Source organism: Drosophila elegans, unplaced genomic scaffold (genome assembly GCF_018152505.1).
Source record: "Drosophila elegans isolate 14027-0461.03 unplaced genomic scaffold, ASM1815250v1 contig_814, whole genome shotgun sequence".
NCBI classification, from domain to species: Eukaryota; Metazoa; Arthropoda; class Insecta; order Diptera; family Drosophilidae; genus Drosophila; species Drosophila elegans.
Window position 1 is genome coordinate 19,023,742 of NW_024546167.1, and position 17,142 is coordinate 19,040,883.

General features: G+C 37.2%; 1 protein-coding gene across 2 annotated transcripts in view; it reads right to left on the bottom strand.

Annotated features, from left to right (window-relative positions):
* Positions 1-7,559: 7,559 nt before the first annotated feature.
* The window catches only part of LOC108147982 (roundabout homolog 2), a 48,447-nt gene continuing 38,864 nt past the window's right edge, over positions 7,560-17,142 (bottom strand). Inside the window, exons 9-13 of one of the 2 annotated variants that reach the window (XM_041710342.1) lie at positions 16,637-16,877; positions 15,843-16,003; positions 14,121-14,412; positions 9,726-10,624; positions 7,560-8,068 (exon numbers count right to left, since the gene is read on the bottom strand). In XM_041710342.1, the coding sequence (XP_041566276.1) occupies positions 7,998-8,068; positions 9,726-10,624; positions 14,121-14,412; positions 15,843-16,003; positions 16,637-16,877 (1,664 nt within the window). In that variant the 3' untranslated portion in view covers positions 7,560-7,997. Of the gene's footprint in view, positions 8,069-8,544; positions 10,625-14,120; positions 14,413-15,842; positions 16,004-16,636; positions 16,878-17,142 lie in introns of those variants that run through there. The other variant, XM_017274792.2, reaches the window with a different exon arrangement.

Here is a 17,142-nt window from a genome sequence, read left to right on the forward strand (position 1 = left end):
TTGTCAGCGTATTCAAAATTCCGCAACTTAATTAGCATATTATTTTCCCCATATACTTTACCCCCCTGCATTTTCCTCATTATTTAATGCCACCACCCAAACACTTTGGCCAAATTAAATTGTCAATTATTGGCAAACAAGCCACTAGGCGGCGGCTACCAGCGAAAGTCATGCCCATGCTCATAAAGTAACGACTGCAACCTCCGATATGCCACGCCCAGTTGGGCCTGGCCACGCCCACATGAAACCACAGGAGCCTGCATTTGTTTGCCTGTTGGTTAAATGAAAAATATGCAAGCTGCAACCGCAGCTTTAACCAGAACCCGACGCATTTGTCATTCTTGGGGGCCCAGGGCAAATGTGCAAGCAAATATGAAAGTCCTGCGCCAGGACAACATAACCGTTCGCAACCGTTTGCCAATATTCAAATAGCAAAAAGTCAGACATATTCTCATTAACATAAAACATAAATATTTACTTATGCCACATACACACACACACACACCCACATTCACTGGACATTTCTATTTGAGTTTGGTCGAAAGGGATTTCCCCATTTTCCTGCAGACATTTCCCTTTGCTTTTTGCATTTTTACACCATTACGTGCTGTCTGCGGACGACAGCAAGGGGCGAAATGTGTGCTAAAATGCCATTTCCATAAATGCAAATCAGTTTGTTTACTTCACCCCGCAACTACTCACATATATCTTCCACAAATAGTTATAACTTTTGAGGCGTTGCAACTTGCAGCCCACCGAATAAATTTATTCAATTTCTTATACACTTTTTATGCTGTTGCCCTTTTTTTTAGCAAAAAGGGGGCGTGTCAGAAGTGCAACATGCAACTAAATTGAAATTCGCTGGTTAGTTATGGGTTGCACGTAATTGAAGATGCAACGGATTGGTTTCGCTTTATGGCGGGGCCAACAAAACGATTTGCCGGGAATTGAAATTTTATCAGGGGATTTTACAATAAGTTATCTAGGGCCAGGACTCTAAGATAAATACAGAAAAATTTGTTTAACAGGGCACAGAAAATTAGTACATTTTTGTAGATAAGTTTATTGCCAGAATAGTAAAAAGGTTTTATATACGATAAAAAGCTTTAGAAATGATTCACAATGTTTACAAAAATGTTTATCTAACAGAGCACAGAAAAGCAATTATTTTAGCTAAGCTCATGGCAAAAAAAATATTTTAAATATTTAAGAGATGTTTGATTACGTTCTTACTAACACCACTAGTTTAAGTTATAGAAAAAGTCATAACTTAAAAGAACGCTAATTACAAAATATAGAAAGTATGTTTTAATTTTATAAAAAAGAAAACCTTAATTTTTAAAACTTCAAGAAAACCGTATTTTTAAATAAAACATAAAATGCAGAGAGTTTCCTTTCGAAGGAAAAAAAGCGATAAAGTTATCCATTATTCTCAACGCATTAAGCGAAAGTAAGCTAATTGCTGAGTGCGCCATAATCGTTTGCTTATCGGCGAAAGTAATCGGGGTTACGCCCCATACATTAACATTTCATCCAGTCGATACCTCTTGAGTACAGACTGCACACCACACACCATACCATATTATTATAAGCAATGTCTTCACTTCCCTGACCAAGTGAATAAAAACAGTGAGGATAGCACCACCAACAAGTGGGACATACCTACCGCCATCATTAAATCAGAAGCCAAACAAAATATTATAGACCCAACTGGAAAACCAAAACTATACACACACATAAAACCAAAAACCAGACTGGACGCAGACCCAAAAAAAAAAACCATAGAAAGGAAGAATATTTGCAACAACGCCCAAGTCATTAGAATTCCTTTTTTGAAAATGTTATGCACAAAACTTGGCAAAAAGAGGAGCGAGGCAAAGGGAGTGCGACCAAAAAGCAAAACGAATTTCATTAAATTAGACGTAACGGAAACAAAGTCGTTAAAACTTGGCAATCCCCAACTTTTGCCCCTTGCACCATCTTCTACCCACTATTTGAAATGCAATGCTAACGAGCATTTCTCTCGGTGTGTGTGTGTGTGTGTTTGGGGGTTCTGAACGTGGGTTTCTACCAAAAGAGGTCCTGAAAGTGTGGTCCCAATGCGTTGCGCATTGTCCACTTGGCGCTCTTTTGGGCCTTGGACGGCCAACCAACCAACCCGTACAATGGCATTTTAATAAAACTGAGGCGAAAATCCCTTAACTGAGGCACACTCACCCGTACGCACTTAAACAATTTTCGTGAGCGCATTTAAAACGATTGAGTTGGGAAAATGCAAAAGTTTATTGCAGTAAAAGAACATCTGATATCCCTTAGTTTTGCTAAGAAAGTAGTTAATAAAATATTTTACATATACATTTTATGATTCACGGTCAGATTAAGCAACTAAATACAAAGCAGGATTTTTTTACCAATGCATTTACAAGAAATTGTATAAATAAAGAAAGTTTAAATTAATAGCAATCAAATACTATATCTATTGTTGATGTGTTCTTGGTAGGCAGTTCAAAAATATTAAAAAAAAAGTTTCATTTTAAAAAGTATAATATACATAGATATCAAATATAACAAAATATATAAAAAGGACATATGGTGTTGGTATTAAACATATATTTATTTAAGCTTTTAATTGACCGGTTTTTTTTCAAAATTAAAAAAATATTATTGTTTTGTTAATATAAAACCTACAACCGACCATCCTCCTTGCTACCCTGTAACTACAGCACATAACTACCTTTTCCATATGTATTAGGAGACAGTTTTGTTGGCTACGTTTGAGAATCAAACCGAAACGAGTTTGGTTCCAGCTCCAGCTGCCCCATCCATTCAGTGCGACCCTCAAGAGCATTGTCTGCTAATAGAGACTTGACTGAAGTGTCCTGTGAGCGAAGGATATCCACCCCTCGGTTGCTTAGTTGGCATTGCAGTCTACGCTCATTTCATGCAATGGCAAATTGCCATTTTTAGTTGGCCATTCGATGTAACCGAAACTGGCTACCATTTCGACCATTGCCATCCTACAAATTAGTATAATAAAACGTTTCATAAAGTGGGGCCCACACACACTGGGGGGAAAACAAAGGGGCGAAGTAGGGGTTTCTACCATTTTGGCTTGGGTTTCAGGTTTAGTTTGGATTTGGCTTTCTTCGCTTCTATTTGTTCATTTAAATAAGTATAATTTACGGGTATATTATATGAAACATTCTCCTTACATTTTATATAGAAACATATATTTCCATGCTGAATCAAATAAGGGCTAACTATATTTATCCGAAAACTGTTAATTCTTTAAATAATATTTAACAAAGTTTCTACATTAGGTTCGATTATTTCAACTAGTGACTAATAGGTATCTAAAAGTCGGGTGCCCTCCTCTACTGTATCTTTCATTCCGTTTTATGCTCGCTTAATAGTTTTGTTTGCATTTTTGTGCTGGGAGCTCTTCTACTTTACGGCCACTAAGTATCCATTACATAACGAGTCGGGATCTGTTCGGTTCAAGTGGTTCAAGTGGGGTGGTGACCCCAACCACCGACTGCCAGGATATTTATTACCAAGCTGCTCCCAAAATGTCATTCGAAGTTGTATTATCCCCTGGCAGCAAAGTCTAGGGGGCGTCAATGTCCTTAACTTCTTTGAAATTGTCGCCATATTTTGCAATTAGAATAGACGCTGAGTGAGAGGCAGAATTCCAAGGAGGATGACAACGTCGTCGACTGACACATTCAAGAAATTACAGCGCCAAAGGCCCGCGGCAAAAGGACTCACAAAAGGCGTCCAAAATGTATTTTATGGCCTGTTGAAATGTCTCGCGTTTTGTCTCCGCTTTCTGCTGTCTCCTTTCTCCACTTTTCCCACCCTCCAAATGTTCAGGTTGTCATGTCTTTTTGGTGGATATATTTTTCCTTGTTCTAGGCAAACATAATGTGTTGATTGAATAAACGAGTTGTAAAAAGATGTGTCATAAAAGCATTTAATGTCTACCTGCAGCAAAAATGTAGGCAATTTACTTCAGAAATCTTTTAAGACATGTTGTAATTTGATAGCAAAATATTTTTATATTTCTTTTAATTAAAAAGGCCTGTAATAAAATGTTCTAATAAATATTTCTTGTTAATGTCTTAAGAGTTTTTCTTCGAAACTTTCCTTTCGCGTAATAATGATACTTAAAACATTATTTCTTTAATGACTAAAGCCCTGCCAAGATTTTTCAAAATTAAAATTAATTTGCAGTGAAGTATTAAGCATTACTCACTTATTTCTAAGAAATTTGTGAATGGAACTTGCTTAACTAAAGCATTTAAACATTTCAAAGCCTGCCTAGTTTCCTCAAACAATAAATATAAAAATTAAATTTAATATTTTAAATTACTCCAGTTTCAAAGCAGTCTTAACTAATAAATATTTATCCTTAATTACTAAGGAATTTGTCAATGGAATTTGCTAAATAGTAGAAGCTCCTTTTCCTTATTCCTTTAAATAGTGTTAGGCTTCTTAATAAACTTTAACACATCTTTCCTTTAATAATTAAAAGCCCTGCCAAGTTTCCTCAACAAAATACATCAAAATTGAATTTAATATTTGAAACTACTGGAGTTCCAGAGCAGTCACTCAAAACAGGTAACTTTGTCCGGTCCACCCACTTTCCACTCCCCAAGCTCATTTATTTTAATGCATTTTACAAATTACTCACCAAAGGCAAAAGCCGGAGAAGAACTACACAAGAACAAGACGTACAAGTAAGGGCAAATTAAACTTTTTGACTAACTCGACATGTAAGTTTAGCCATTTAAAGCCGAGACCACGGCCAGCATTTCATTTAGTAGCCGAAACTTTTCTGTTGGGGGCATTTAATTAGTGTGGACTCAACTTCTGGGGAGAAAGTGAAAGAGAAATGTGTAATCAACCCTTGAGGGTCCCCGTCCCCCAATTCCAATTCCAAGCCGAACAGACCATTTTCAATTAAGCTGTGAGTCTGTGTACGGGGAGAAATGCCAGAGAAAAAGCCGAAAAATCAAAAATAACATAATGGACAAATTAAAATGTTTGCTCTGCCTTACAATATATACGATAAAATTCCCCACTAGATTTGGCTTTATTTTTTCTCTTTCCACACACATTCCTGAAAATTTTTCCTATTCTGATTCCCAGTGTGCAGCACTTAAATTTTTGCTGTCTTTTTTTTTTTGTTTGGGGAGTGCAAATGAAATTGGTTTTGCACAGGCAACGAAAGGCAATTTCCTAAATTTCTTTGCTTTGCATGCTGTGTGCTAAAAAGTTAGGAGGTGGGTTCAAAAAAAAAAAAACATTAGCAAAGGTCACTTATTTTATAGAAAGAAACATGGGGGTAAAACAACCATGCTAACCATTTAAACGTGACTTGTCTGCTGTTCAATTTCGAGCTTTGATTTTCCGACACCAATGACCAAAACATTTAAATTTGATAGGGGATTTTATTTAGTTATATTGGTTGTAATTTGAAAAAAATATATGAAACTAAAAAGAAATTTTCTGATTTAATATATAGAACTGCCAAGTAAAGTCTTACATATAATTTTCCAGTTGTATGATTTTTTCTGGCCACAAAATGTTCTTGGCTAATCTTACCAAATTGCCCCAGCGTAATTTTCTTATCGATGGACATCGAAGAAAGTTCTCTTAGCTTCTGCTGAATATTTCCTTATTTTTGTTGTGTGTTATCCTTCTTTTTCGCAGCACTAGAAGGACACTTTACTGAAGTCCATGGAGCATTTTTATGGTCACTCAAATGCGCATAAAACTTTGTCCCCCGCATGTGAGAGTGTATCTCTGGTCTGGTCTTTTACGAGCTTTTTTTGTGATGCTGCCAAAAGCTGCTGATTAAACTTTATGGCAAATTTGCTGAATCAGTGCTTCGCCGCCCCCAAATCGTCCAATGCCACACCCCCCTTAAAATGCTCACACACACTCGACTGCCTAAATACAATCAAATCACAAATTCCGGTCCCCACATCACAGCTGCAATATTTTTACGATGCATCAAAATTCGGGGAAACTAATTTTGTGCAAATATCCCTAATAAGGCAGCTATTCATATTCATTCCCAGTGGGTTTCATCATTTTTCAATGCGGAAATTAGACTTAAAGCAAGCTAAAGGATGACAAGTATTTCTAGTGTAGATTAAAATATTATTTTTATAAATTAATACACTTTTGTGCGACCTTTTCTTAAGCTCGAAGTACTTTACTGGCTTAAATATTTATATTTTAGCTTTAATATATGACTAAAATATTCTTTTATTAAGATTCGATTTTTACTTTCCCCAAAAGTTATTATACTTACTGTAATTCCACTTATTGCTCCCGCCCAAAGAATAACAATTTCCAATATTAAATTATTTACACAGTGCATTTAAATTTTATTTGTCACATGTGTTACATGCACAAAGAGCTGAAAATGGGGGGAAAACTTTTTAGTTGGCAAAATGGGAGAGAGCGTTTTGCAGCATTATCCTGTGTGATTGTCCTGTTTTAGGTCCTCGCCTCGAATCGGGCAGCAGCTGGCTAAACAAATTGAGAATTGATTCTTTATAGACCATTAGTTTTGATTATACAATAGTTGGTGGGCGGGCAATGGAAGTGGCCGTGGGCGTGGATGGAAGTGGACATGGTCCGAAGGAAAGGTCTTCGGCCAGACGACATTCAATTGAACGCTTCAACGCCTATCGGGCAATTTGGTGCCAAAAATTATGAGGCAGCCATGGCTATTATAGTCCCACGATATATGGCAATGTGTATGCTCCATGTTCATGATAAATTTGGGCTTATTTATCGGCCTGGTGGCCAGTGCCAATCGGTGGCCAGCGAGTGTTTCGGACACTAAGGCTATTTGTAGTTTCGGCTTGGCTAGTCAGATTGGGTATGGCTATGGGTATGGGTATTGGTATGGGAAGTGCGTAGGACATGGGCATCCATTTTCGGGGGTGTCGAAGCTAATGGTGTGGGCCTGCTCACTGATACATTTGCCTGGGCATTCACATCCATATTCACATTCACTGCAGCTGGTGTTGTTCGAGCGGCAAAAGCTTAAAGTTCATCCAAATGTAATAAGCTGGCAGTGCTGTTAAAGCGCCAATTTTGCCATGAAAATAGGAAGCCAATTGGGGATTATCAATGTGTTTAGTTAGCAAAAGGTCTACTGAAGTTTAAAATTGTAATTGAGAAACTAGATATGTACTTTAACATATGCAGCAAGAATCTATTATTGCTTTTAATAAAATAAATAAATTATAAAATCAAAATCCTTACTCATTCGCAATCAATCTGGTATAAAGCCTTATTGTTCTATTTACCCCTATAGTAAATAGATTAAATTCTGTAAAAATAAGTATTTTTAATGCTTATTGACAGCTGTTAAGTATAATCCTTCTTGTTACTATTTAAAATGCTATTATTTAAAAATAAGTCCTGACATCTTATCAAACCCAGTACCAAAAATAAATTTGTAAAAAAACGTTCAATGTTATTTATTACGCTTCATTTAATCAAATTGATTTTCATTTCATTTGACTTCCCTTCATGCAAACATTTGTTTATTATTCAATTTTAATGCGTCCTTTTGGATGTAATTTCAAAGAGCATGAATATGGACAACAAAAACAGACATACATAAACTGTCAATAACAATTTGTAACAATGCTTGCAATCCCGAAAACGAGCAGAAAAAAATCAATGATAAACAAAAATAGGCAGGAAACTGCATACATTTTGTTTATCATGAATTTGCAATTGCAAAATGTTTTATAACGAATGGTAAATGCAGCGAATCCGGGGCAAAAAGACAATGTCTCATTAGGGATCCCTACATTAATGAATTTGTAGGACAAATTGGGTGTGCCCACCGACAAAGTGCATAATTAATTAGCTGCCCGGCAATGGTAATCAGTCGAAAGTTTTGTGGATAGGCCGCAGAATAGCTGGGTTTACCTGCATTTTCCACCCTCGCCCAGCAAATGAATTCAAATCACAAAGTCCATCGAGTTGTCCAAAACCATGTAGGCACAACTGTGCCGACGCCAAATGGTCCTTGCTGAAATGGAAAATTTGCGCACACATTAGAGCTGGATTTGGCCGCAAAAACTCAGCTGTGTGGTTAAACTGTAAGGTACAGTTCATAACTATAATTTGGCTAATGGGAATTCTTTATAATGTCACTATTTTATAAATAGCAAAAAAAGAAATACAAAATGAAATTAATTTGTTAGCATATAATGTTTTAAAATGAAAGCAACATCCACTACAAACAAAAGGCAAAAAAGTATTATTTACAAAAGCATGTTGTAAAAAAAAATTAAATTCAGTTTGACTAAACTATTTTTAAGTCACAACTTTCATTATATATCTTATTTTAAAAAGAAAATCACATGAAAATTGTAACCCTTTTAATAACTCCCTTATAATAAATGAATACCAATTAGTGCCTTTCATAATAATTAATAAACTGGACTTAATTTTAGGAAACGCATTGTTGTGGTCTGGTATCGTTTGCTTTTCATATTTTTTGTCTTTATTTTTAGGTTTTTTCATTGCATAATTTATCAATTAATTGATTAGTTTAGTTTATTTTCTCTTTTTTCAGCTAAATCCCCTTATTTGCTGTAATCCTTCCACTTTCGCTTTTTCTCTCTCTTCAGTTTTCTTTTTTTTAGCTATTCAAACTAAATCTAGTGTCAGTTAATTACATTTTAATGCTTTAATTACATGGTTTAAATGTAGATTTAGTCATTCGTTCTTGAATCATTTATGATATTTTACATTTAACAGCCTTATTATTAGCATTTGTTTAGCATTCTTTTTTTGCGGGTGGTGAGTTTTATTTTTTATTTTTCCAACACACAACTAATTGCATCGTGCTTTGCTTTTATTAAACTCTAAGTAATATATTCTCGTTAGGGTTGGGTATTTTCGTTTGGCTTTAACATTGGTTTTTTATTTTTCTTTTCTGTGGGAGCACTTTCTGCAAAAGTTCTTAGTGTTTGGCCACAAACTTTTAAAGATTTTACTTGCTGTACTTACTTTAACTACTTCTGTGCTATTTTGGTTGGTTTTGGTTTCTGGTTGCCTTTTTTCTTGTGTGTAAATAAATATTATTATTTTTGCTTGCTCCAAATGCAATATTCTAAATGCTTTAGGGGTTAAGGTTTTTTATATATAGGATATAGTAAGGGCAATAATATTTACAAGCCAATCTTTCCGGGGTTTTCTGTGTATTTCTTTACATAAATTTCGTTGTTGTTGTTTTTTCTGATTTTTAGGGGACTTTCTTTTAGTAAACTTACAGTGAATCTTGGTGGAAGTCTAAGCGAACTATGGGCTGTTTTTTAAGGGTTTCTAGAATTTATACACTTTTATCTAGGAGCACATAATCTAAAAGAGTGAAATGGCAGCTCTTAAATACTTTTGTTCTTTATTCAGTTACCGCTCTACAGAATTTTTTATTTATTAGAATGTATAAGAAAATCCCCTCTTAACCCCCACAATATTCAACAAACCCAACTTCCACCAGCCAACTGATATATATCCTTTAAACAATCCTCTAACTTATTGAGCAACTTTCTATTGAACCAAGCTTTAAGTGCTGATTCTGAAGCTATGGCCTTAGACATTGGCGCTAGAACCAAAACTACTCAGGAATTTGCTATCGCCAGCTAAGCTGTTTACACTAGCTAAGGACTTGTTGTTGTCACCTGATCCGTTGGCCAGAAATGGATGATGTTGCTGTTGGTGCTTGAACGATTGGTAGGCATCCGAGCTGACAGCCGACCAGGTTCCATCCTTGGCCTTAACATACAAATGCTGTTTACTGGGCTGCTTGCTGCCAAAATGATAGTCCCCGGGCGCTGCAATCGATGCACTGGACGCCCAATCGTTGAGCAGTTGATTGGTGGAATTGCACAGGCCCAATCCAGAGAAATCTCCACCCTCCGATGGCGGACCTCCGGTTAGAAAGTCCATGGTTTGGGGATTTGTCTGCTGCCTCAGACCCTTTCCCAATATGTTATTCTCACTTTTGTAAAGCGTTTTGGGCTGTCGCTGGCGTCTCAGAGTTCCGGCGCCACCGCCACTGGCCATTTGGGCCGCCAAAGTGGTATTGGCATAGGCCCCGAGTCCCTGTTTCAGGGCATTGCTGGCCAAAAGAAGCTGCTGCTGCTGATTGAACGGATTCATTCGCTCCGGTTTGCCCTCCAATTGATCCATCTGGTTCTCGGTTATATTGATCTTTTTCACCTTGGCCGGTGAGGCTGTCAAAATAGCCGTACTTGCCGTTGAAGTTGTCATCAGATTTGGCTGCTGTTTCTGCTCCAGGCATCCATAGTGGGCACTTGGAGGTGCGGAATACATGCCAGTCGATTGATAGTCATTGCTCTGATGATTGTTGTTATTGCTGCTGCTGCTGCTGTTCTGGGTGGGTTTTCCCGCATAGCGATTCTGGTAGAGCTTCACATTGGCCACCACATTGGTGGTGGCATACGCCCCACAGCTGTCGTACAGCGATGCACCACCCATTGGTGGTGCTCCATGGGTGGGACTCTTGAATGTGGAGCAGGCCACCTCCGCATAATCGGGCATATTCAGCGGCGACAATCTGAAATTGGAGAGAGAATTGCAAAATCACCAGTTAAAAATTGATTGTGTACGGAAATGAGAGCGAGAGTATTGAATCCACTTCAAAAAAGAGTTTTTTTAAACCTTTTAAAAACTAACTTTATTTTCAAACGTTTCATTTAATCAGTAAATTGGAGGGAGGTTGTTTCTTTTTAAAAAGCTGCAAGGAAACAATAGCAATTTTTAATCTTTTTTAGTGAATATTTATGAAGACAATTAAATTTAATTAGGCCATTAAAAACAGTTTTTATTTATAATAAAAATATTTATTTTCCAACTAATTTTTGGATACTACCCATATTTGTATTATTTATTTTTCAACTTCTTTGGCACAACTCTAGATTTCGTTTGAGTGTAAATAATTTTCTGTGGATTTATGCTTGTCTGGTGCTCACATCAACGATTTCATAAATCATTCGATGTTGTTGTTGATGGGAGGAAATTGCTTTTGTTAGGCAGTGAATGCAACTCCGGAAATTATTCCCCACTCACACCTACTCATTAAAAATTTTGTTGCAATTTCCCTTAGCCATAGCAATCGCAATTTGGTTAAACATGGCAAATACAATACAAAAATTCTCCCCATTAGCATTTCAACTTTGTAATTAGAGGGAGTGTGCTGCAGAGAAATTAAAATGGTGAAAACCCGGAAATGGAGAAAAAGTACGAGAAACAGAAATACCGGACTGCCATTCAAATCAAACTTTTATCCATGCGAGTTGGCTGGAAACACAAAAAATTAACGTTCCCCGACTAAATGCAGGAACAACTTTTTTATTGCTCAAATTTTTGCACACTAATTAGCTAATGAGATAATGCTTATCTATCGCTTTGCTTTTTCCCAATGAGTTCTCGTAAAAATTTACTCAAATTGCGAGTGTGGGTGGAGTGTGGATGCCGGAAAATGCGAATAGTTTTGGCAATTTCATGGTGGTTTGTATAGTCTAGAAACTAAGAAGGGTAGTGGGATTTAAATGCTAGAAAAAAGTTTTTGTTTAAATTGGAACATCTTCTTTAAAACAAAATAAATTGAAAATAAAATTCAGAAAAAAAAAGATATCATATAAATGTTTTCCAAAATAATATTGTTTTTACTTAACTTTCCAAAATACGTAAAAATTGTACCACATATAACCCAATATCGTTCTCCCAATTAAAAGCCCATTCCTTAAAACGCCTTAGAATATGTCAAGTAATTTGAAATTTTCCAGCTATTAAGCTGTGGCCTTAAGGACACTCGGGAAATATGAAAAATATGCAGATCTGAAGAGTTTGTGTTCCTTCCCCGAGGACTATCAATTTTTAATTGTTAATTTAGCGGTGAAAATTGCGTTTTTCCGTGGTGGTGTTTCTTAAGAACTCTCGAAATCAGACAACAAGCCGCCAAAGAAATTAAATATTTTAATTGGAAATTTTAGGTAATGACGCAGCAGCTCGCACGTGTTTCAAGGGTAGAAAATTGTGGGGCGGGAGTGTTTATGTAAACAAGGGAAATAAAAGAAGATCCTGTTTTGGTTATTCCAGCGCTTGTATTATACTTTTTACGACTTTACAATGTTGTTAAAAGTGAGCAGCAGTTCGCAAAGGAAAAATTGAAACGGAAATAATGAAAATCGCGTAACGGAAGTGGCAACGGTATTTTCCTCGTGGGGAGGGGGTGGAAAAGCTATGCGAGGGTGGTAGGAAATGTTCCAAATTGTAAGTGAAGTGGAAAGCCAGTGGTGAGGGTTAAAGGTGGACGTATACGTATATATTGTATTCAACGCAGAACGCAGAAGGGAAGTCTAAACAAATAAATGCGTAAAATGCCGCAAATAAATACGCAAAAGTTTTTCCGGCTTAAAAGAGTGAGACAGGTGCAAAAAAAGAGAGCAGGATGGCAATATGTCGCCAGCAGTTGCCACTTTTTTATTGCCTCTTGGTTGGATTTTTGTTTTATTTTTTTTTGCATTACTGTTTTTGTTTTATTATTGCTGCCGCAACGGTACAAAAAGAAAATGTTGTTATTCCATATAAATTCCTAAGTAAGAAGTAAAAAGAAAATTTTGAGAGGAAAGGGAAAGTATACATGGTCCTTGGGATTAGGCTCAATGGAATTAAAGCGATTAAACGAGAATTTTTTGGTTTGCGAAAAACTTTCTTTAGCATTTCCAAGAATCATTTGACAAAGATTTATTAAGCTTTAAGTAACAGTTTTCTGTTGGGATTGAAAAGTTTAAGAGTTTTGCAGAACTCACTGACAATTTAAGCCACTTGGGCATTGTTAAAGGTTGACAAAATGGTGGGAATATTTTCGGATTAAACAAGTCATTATTGATTTTACGATGACAAAGAGCTTAGTTGTATACGGCAGGGTTTCAAAGTATTTTTAAAAATGTGAAATATTATACAAAAAACCTTTTAAAAAAAATTGTGCTCAAAAAAGCTTTAATTCATATACAAATTTATAAAAACTCTAAAAATAAAACAATTAAATTATATTTATTGGCACTTCAAAGGCTTTTGTTTTAAATTTTACTCAAACTAAGAAAGATTTAAAAATGCATCCGCCTGAATTGCATTTCACCCACAAGAAAATTCATTAGCCTTTAAAGGAAACTCCCTGCCAAAAATAAAAAAGCAGCCAAAGGAAAACAGCGAGATAAAACAGCCCCGGGAAATATGAATGAATTGCGTGTATGGAAATTAAATAACGGCAGCAGTGAAAAACCCTCCTGCCAAAGTAAACAAAGTTCGAGGTCGTGGTAAGTTACCATGGCCCAAAGTAAAACCCGTTCAAGTGTAACAATTTAATGGCGTTTGTTGTTGCAGCGGTGGTTTTTCGGATGAAGGTGGAATGGATGGTTCTCCATTCGAGGGTGATTCGGTTTGCTTGGTTGGGGAATCTTTATGGAGGCAGCGGTTGCAGCTCCACAAAATATCTTTTACGACCCCGCTCGTAAATAGTGCCATGGATCTTTTACTTACAGCAAAGAACTCCTTCTGTTGTTACACAAAGAGAAAATGAGCACCGCAATAAAATGCTGAAATTGCATTTAGCTTAAGATGACAAATCGCAAGTTTTTGACTTGTTAGATTAGGTTTAATTGTCAAATAGCAAAAGGAGTGTAAAATTAAAAAGAATTGCAAAGTTGTTTTCAAGTGCCTGATCGTTCATTTACAATCCTAATTTAGTTACCGCTAATAAAGGTGTGACAAATAAAATTCAATATTACATTATATTATAAACAGCTGTTACGGTTTCTAAACATATTTTATATATTCCTCTGTATTAAAATCATTTGTTAGTGAATCCCCTTTCCTGAGTGCAGTTGCCTATCAACCTACTCCCCCCAATTCGTACCCCATTTCCTTTTACCAATGTAAGCCTTCTGCTTGCCAATTTTTTTATTGTAATTAAACAGTCAGCGAGGCGTGGACAGGATATTAAGGCAACTTCCTGGGCAGATAAACAACAACCCGCGGAGACCACTCACCTCTCGTAATCGGGCAAAAGGGTGGGCTGCTGTCCCTGTGTGGCCTGTGCGTATCCCGGAAGTTGCTCCTTTGTCGTACCCATACCCGTATTTGAGCCCGCTCCACCTGGATTTCCATTCCCAGTGCCATTGCCATTTCCCGCACCCTGTCGCCAAACACCGCCGCTGGGATCGATCCATAGGCCATTTTGCCCGTTTGCGGCTGTCGAATTTGAGCCGACGGCACCGACGGCTCCGCCTCCATTTAGCGGCAATGTTGGAAACTTTCGCACGGTTCCGATTGCGTGATTGCCTGAAATAAAAAGAAATATGTAGTTAGTACACGGGAGACTGAATATATCGAAATGGCTTCAATGTGTGGGTTGGCAATGATTACGGCTCGTTAAAACTAAAACGGAGAACTCGAAAAACTGCCCGTGGTTTTGCGCTCAGCCATCGCAGCACAGCCAACGTGCAAATAATAAAAGACGGAAATTACTTTTTATATTCAATTGGCAGAAGCTTCTGCACGCCCTCTTCCAACCGGATTGTAAATGCCCTCTAGTTGTTAATGTTGATGGGTATGTTTAGTCTGTCTACACTAAGTTGTCCGTTTGTTAAGTATTCTGTACGTAAAACAAGTTTGTCCGTTAGTCTATCTAAAATTTGTTCCTTTTTCAACAACTATATATCTGTAAATACTGTCCATTCTATAAGTGTCGGATATTCTAGCCTTACTCTGTCCAAAATTCTGTCCGTTAGTCTGTCCATTAGTTTGTCCGTACAACTTTTTATTAGTTTGTGCAGTATTCCAGAATTTTGTACAAGGCCTGTAAACTTTATAGGGTATATCAAACCCACCACACGCAACCTAAAACTTAGTTTTCTTTCTATATTTAGAGTTCTCCAGCCAGACAATTGATGTGATTTTCACGTGAGCATTTGTCGTTTTTATATGCTGTACACAATCCCCTTTCCTCAGTTTTGTTACTACCCCAAAAAGAAAAAACCCCACACTTCTGCTCTAGTTATCGTGGCTTGTTTATCTTTTTATAGTCGGTTTAACCTTGGCGCTGTGGCTTACTGCCAAAGATTATTACCCTTGGGTTTTTGGCTCTTCAAGTCTTTACAATGTTATGAGTGCGTGTCTCGATGTCTGCAGTTATTGTGGCTTACAAAATGGCAACCTAATTGAGACCGGCCATAAATGCTCAAGTCATAAATCATAGATTACTGAGCGGAGTTGGAGGAGGAGCTGGAGCAAAATGCTTGCATGTCCCGAAGTGGAATGAAGATTGTCCTATAAAAGTGGGGGAGTACTTCCAGATGAAGTAGCAGAGTGGTGAAATGCAGGAGAATAAATTTGGAAGTGGAGATGGGTTTATTTACCTCCTTAAATTCATTTAACACAAATTTAAAATACACATTATTTAAATAAATAAATTCGGAACTGTAGATTAAGCTATTTAATTAAATACTTATTTAAATTTACACGTAAAAGTTCCTGACATTTATTCTCTGCTTCTACTACACACCATTTAAGCTCCTTAAACCTTAAATATTATTAGCATTATCCCCATCCAAACATCCCCTATTTCAGGACTAAATTAAACTTCAATTCACCCATAAATCCTTACACAAAAAAGAACAAGCAATTACCGGGCTTCCCCCAACCGAAAAAAAAGGAAAAGAAAACTGCACAAAGAGGGAAATAAGTATAAATTTAAATTAAAGTTCACTCACCATGTAAACTGCCCAGCGAGGTCTGCTTGATAAATTGATAGCGCTTGAATAGAACCAATGCGCCCAATAGAAACACAATTATGGCAATGATGGAGCCCAGCAGGACGATAAACCAGGTCTGTGTTAAAAAGTCATCGGCAATATCACGACTGATGGGATATCTGCAATAGACAACACAGCACAATAAAGACTCCGGATGAGAACGGCTATCGGAGGATGGAGCTTTTTCTACGTGAACGTGCCCGGGTGGAGGCTTAGTTTAATGGTTGCAAAAGTCGTTGCCCATTGTCGTTGGCCGTTAATGGATTGATGTGGATGCGGATGCGGACGTGGACCTCGATGCGACACTTGGCAGTCAAATGAGCAGCTCCACAATGCCCGACACCAACGCCCACTCACAAAACGGTAGTTACACTTTGAGAAATGTTGGGGGATGGAATACTTTTAAGAAATATTAATTAAGTGCAACAAAATATATCAACCAACGCAAAGGATTTAATAAGACTAAATGTTGTTAAAAGTTTATGGCATCATATAACCAAGAAGTTTATAATATAAACAAGAAAATATTTAATTGAACTTTAAAAAAGGGTCTTTAAAAACTTAAGCGTTTATTTGGAAAACAAGAAAACGAAATAAAATACATTTCAGAAATATATATGTTCTCATAATCCACCATTGACATATAGACTTTCATAGCATAAATATCGGAATTATTATGTCAAGAGATGGAAAAAGTTTTTTAAACTAAAATACATTTTCAAGGTATTTTTCTGCCAGTGCATCGCACTCACCTCGTATAGCCGGTGTCCAGGGACTGGGTGCGTGCATCGATGCGAAGGACGGCGGGCTTGCTGAAGGGACCGACTCCCACCCTCGTGGCCGCCGCCACTGCGATATAGTAGGTGACTCCTGTGGTGAGGTTGGCCAGAAGCAGAGTGGGCGTGGCCGCGTCTATGGTCATATTTTTGAATATCCGCGTCGTATTGTGCACGTCCAGGCCTTTGACGACCACATTGTAGCTGGTGAGGATGCCTGTGCAGTGGAGATTTTTTGGGAGGTTGAAAGGAGAGTGAAAATGAAATTAAATGTAAACAAAAGAGCAGGGAATTCATCCGCATCGAGTAGCTCTAGCAGAGATATTTACACAAAGGCACTGACTGTGGGATAAATTATGAGGGAATCAGGAGGCTAACTGAATGGGGTTATCAAGGTTTATCTAAATGAGACCTCTATGACTATCAAAATAGGCAAGTCTAGAGCCAAGTACTCATCGTCAAAAGGGAGACTTTCAAAAAGG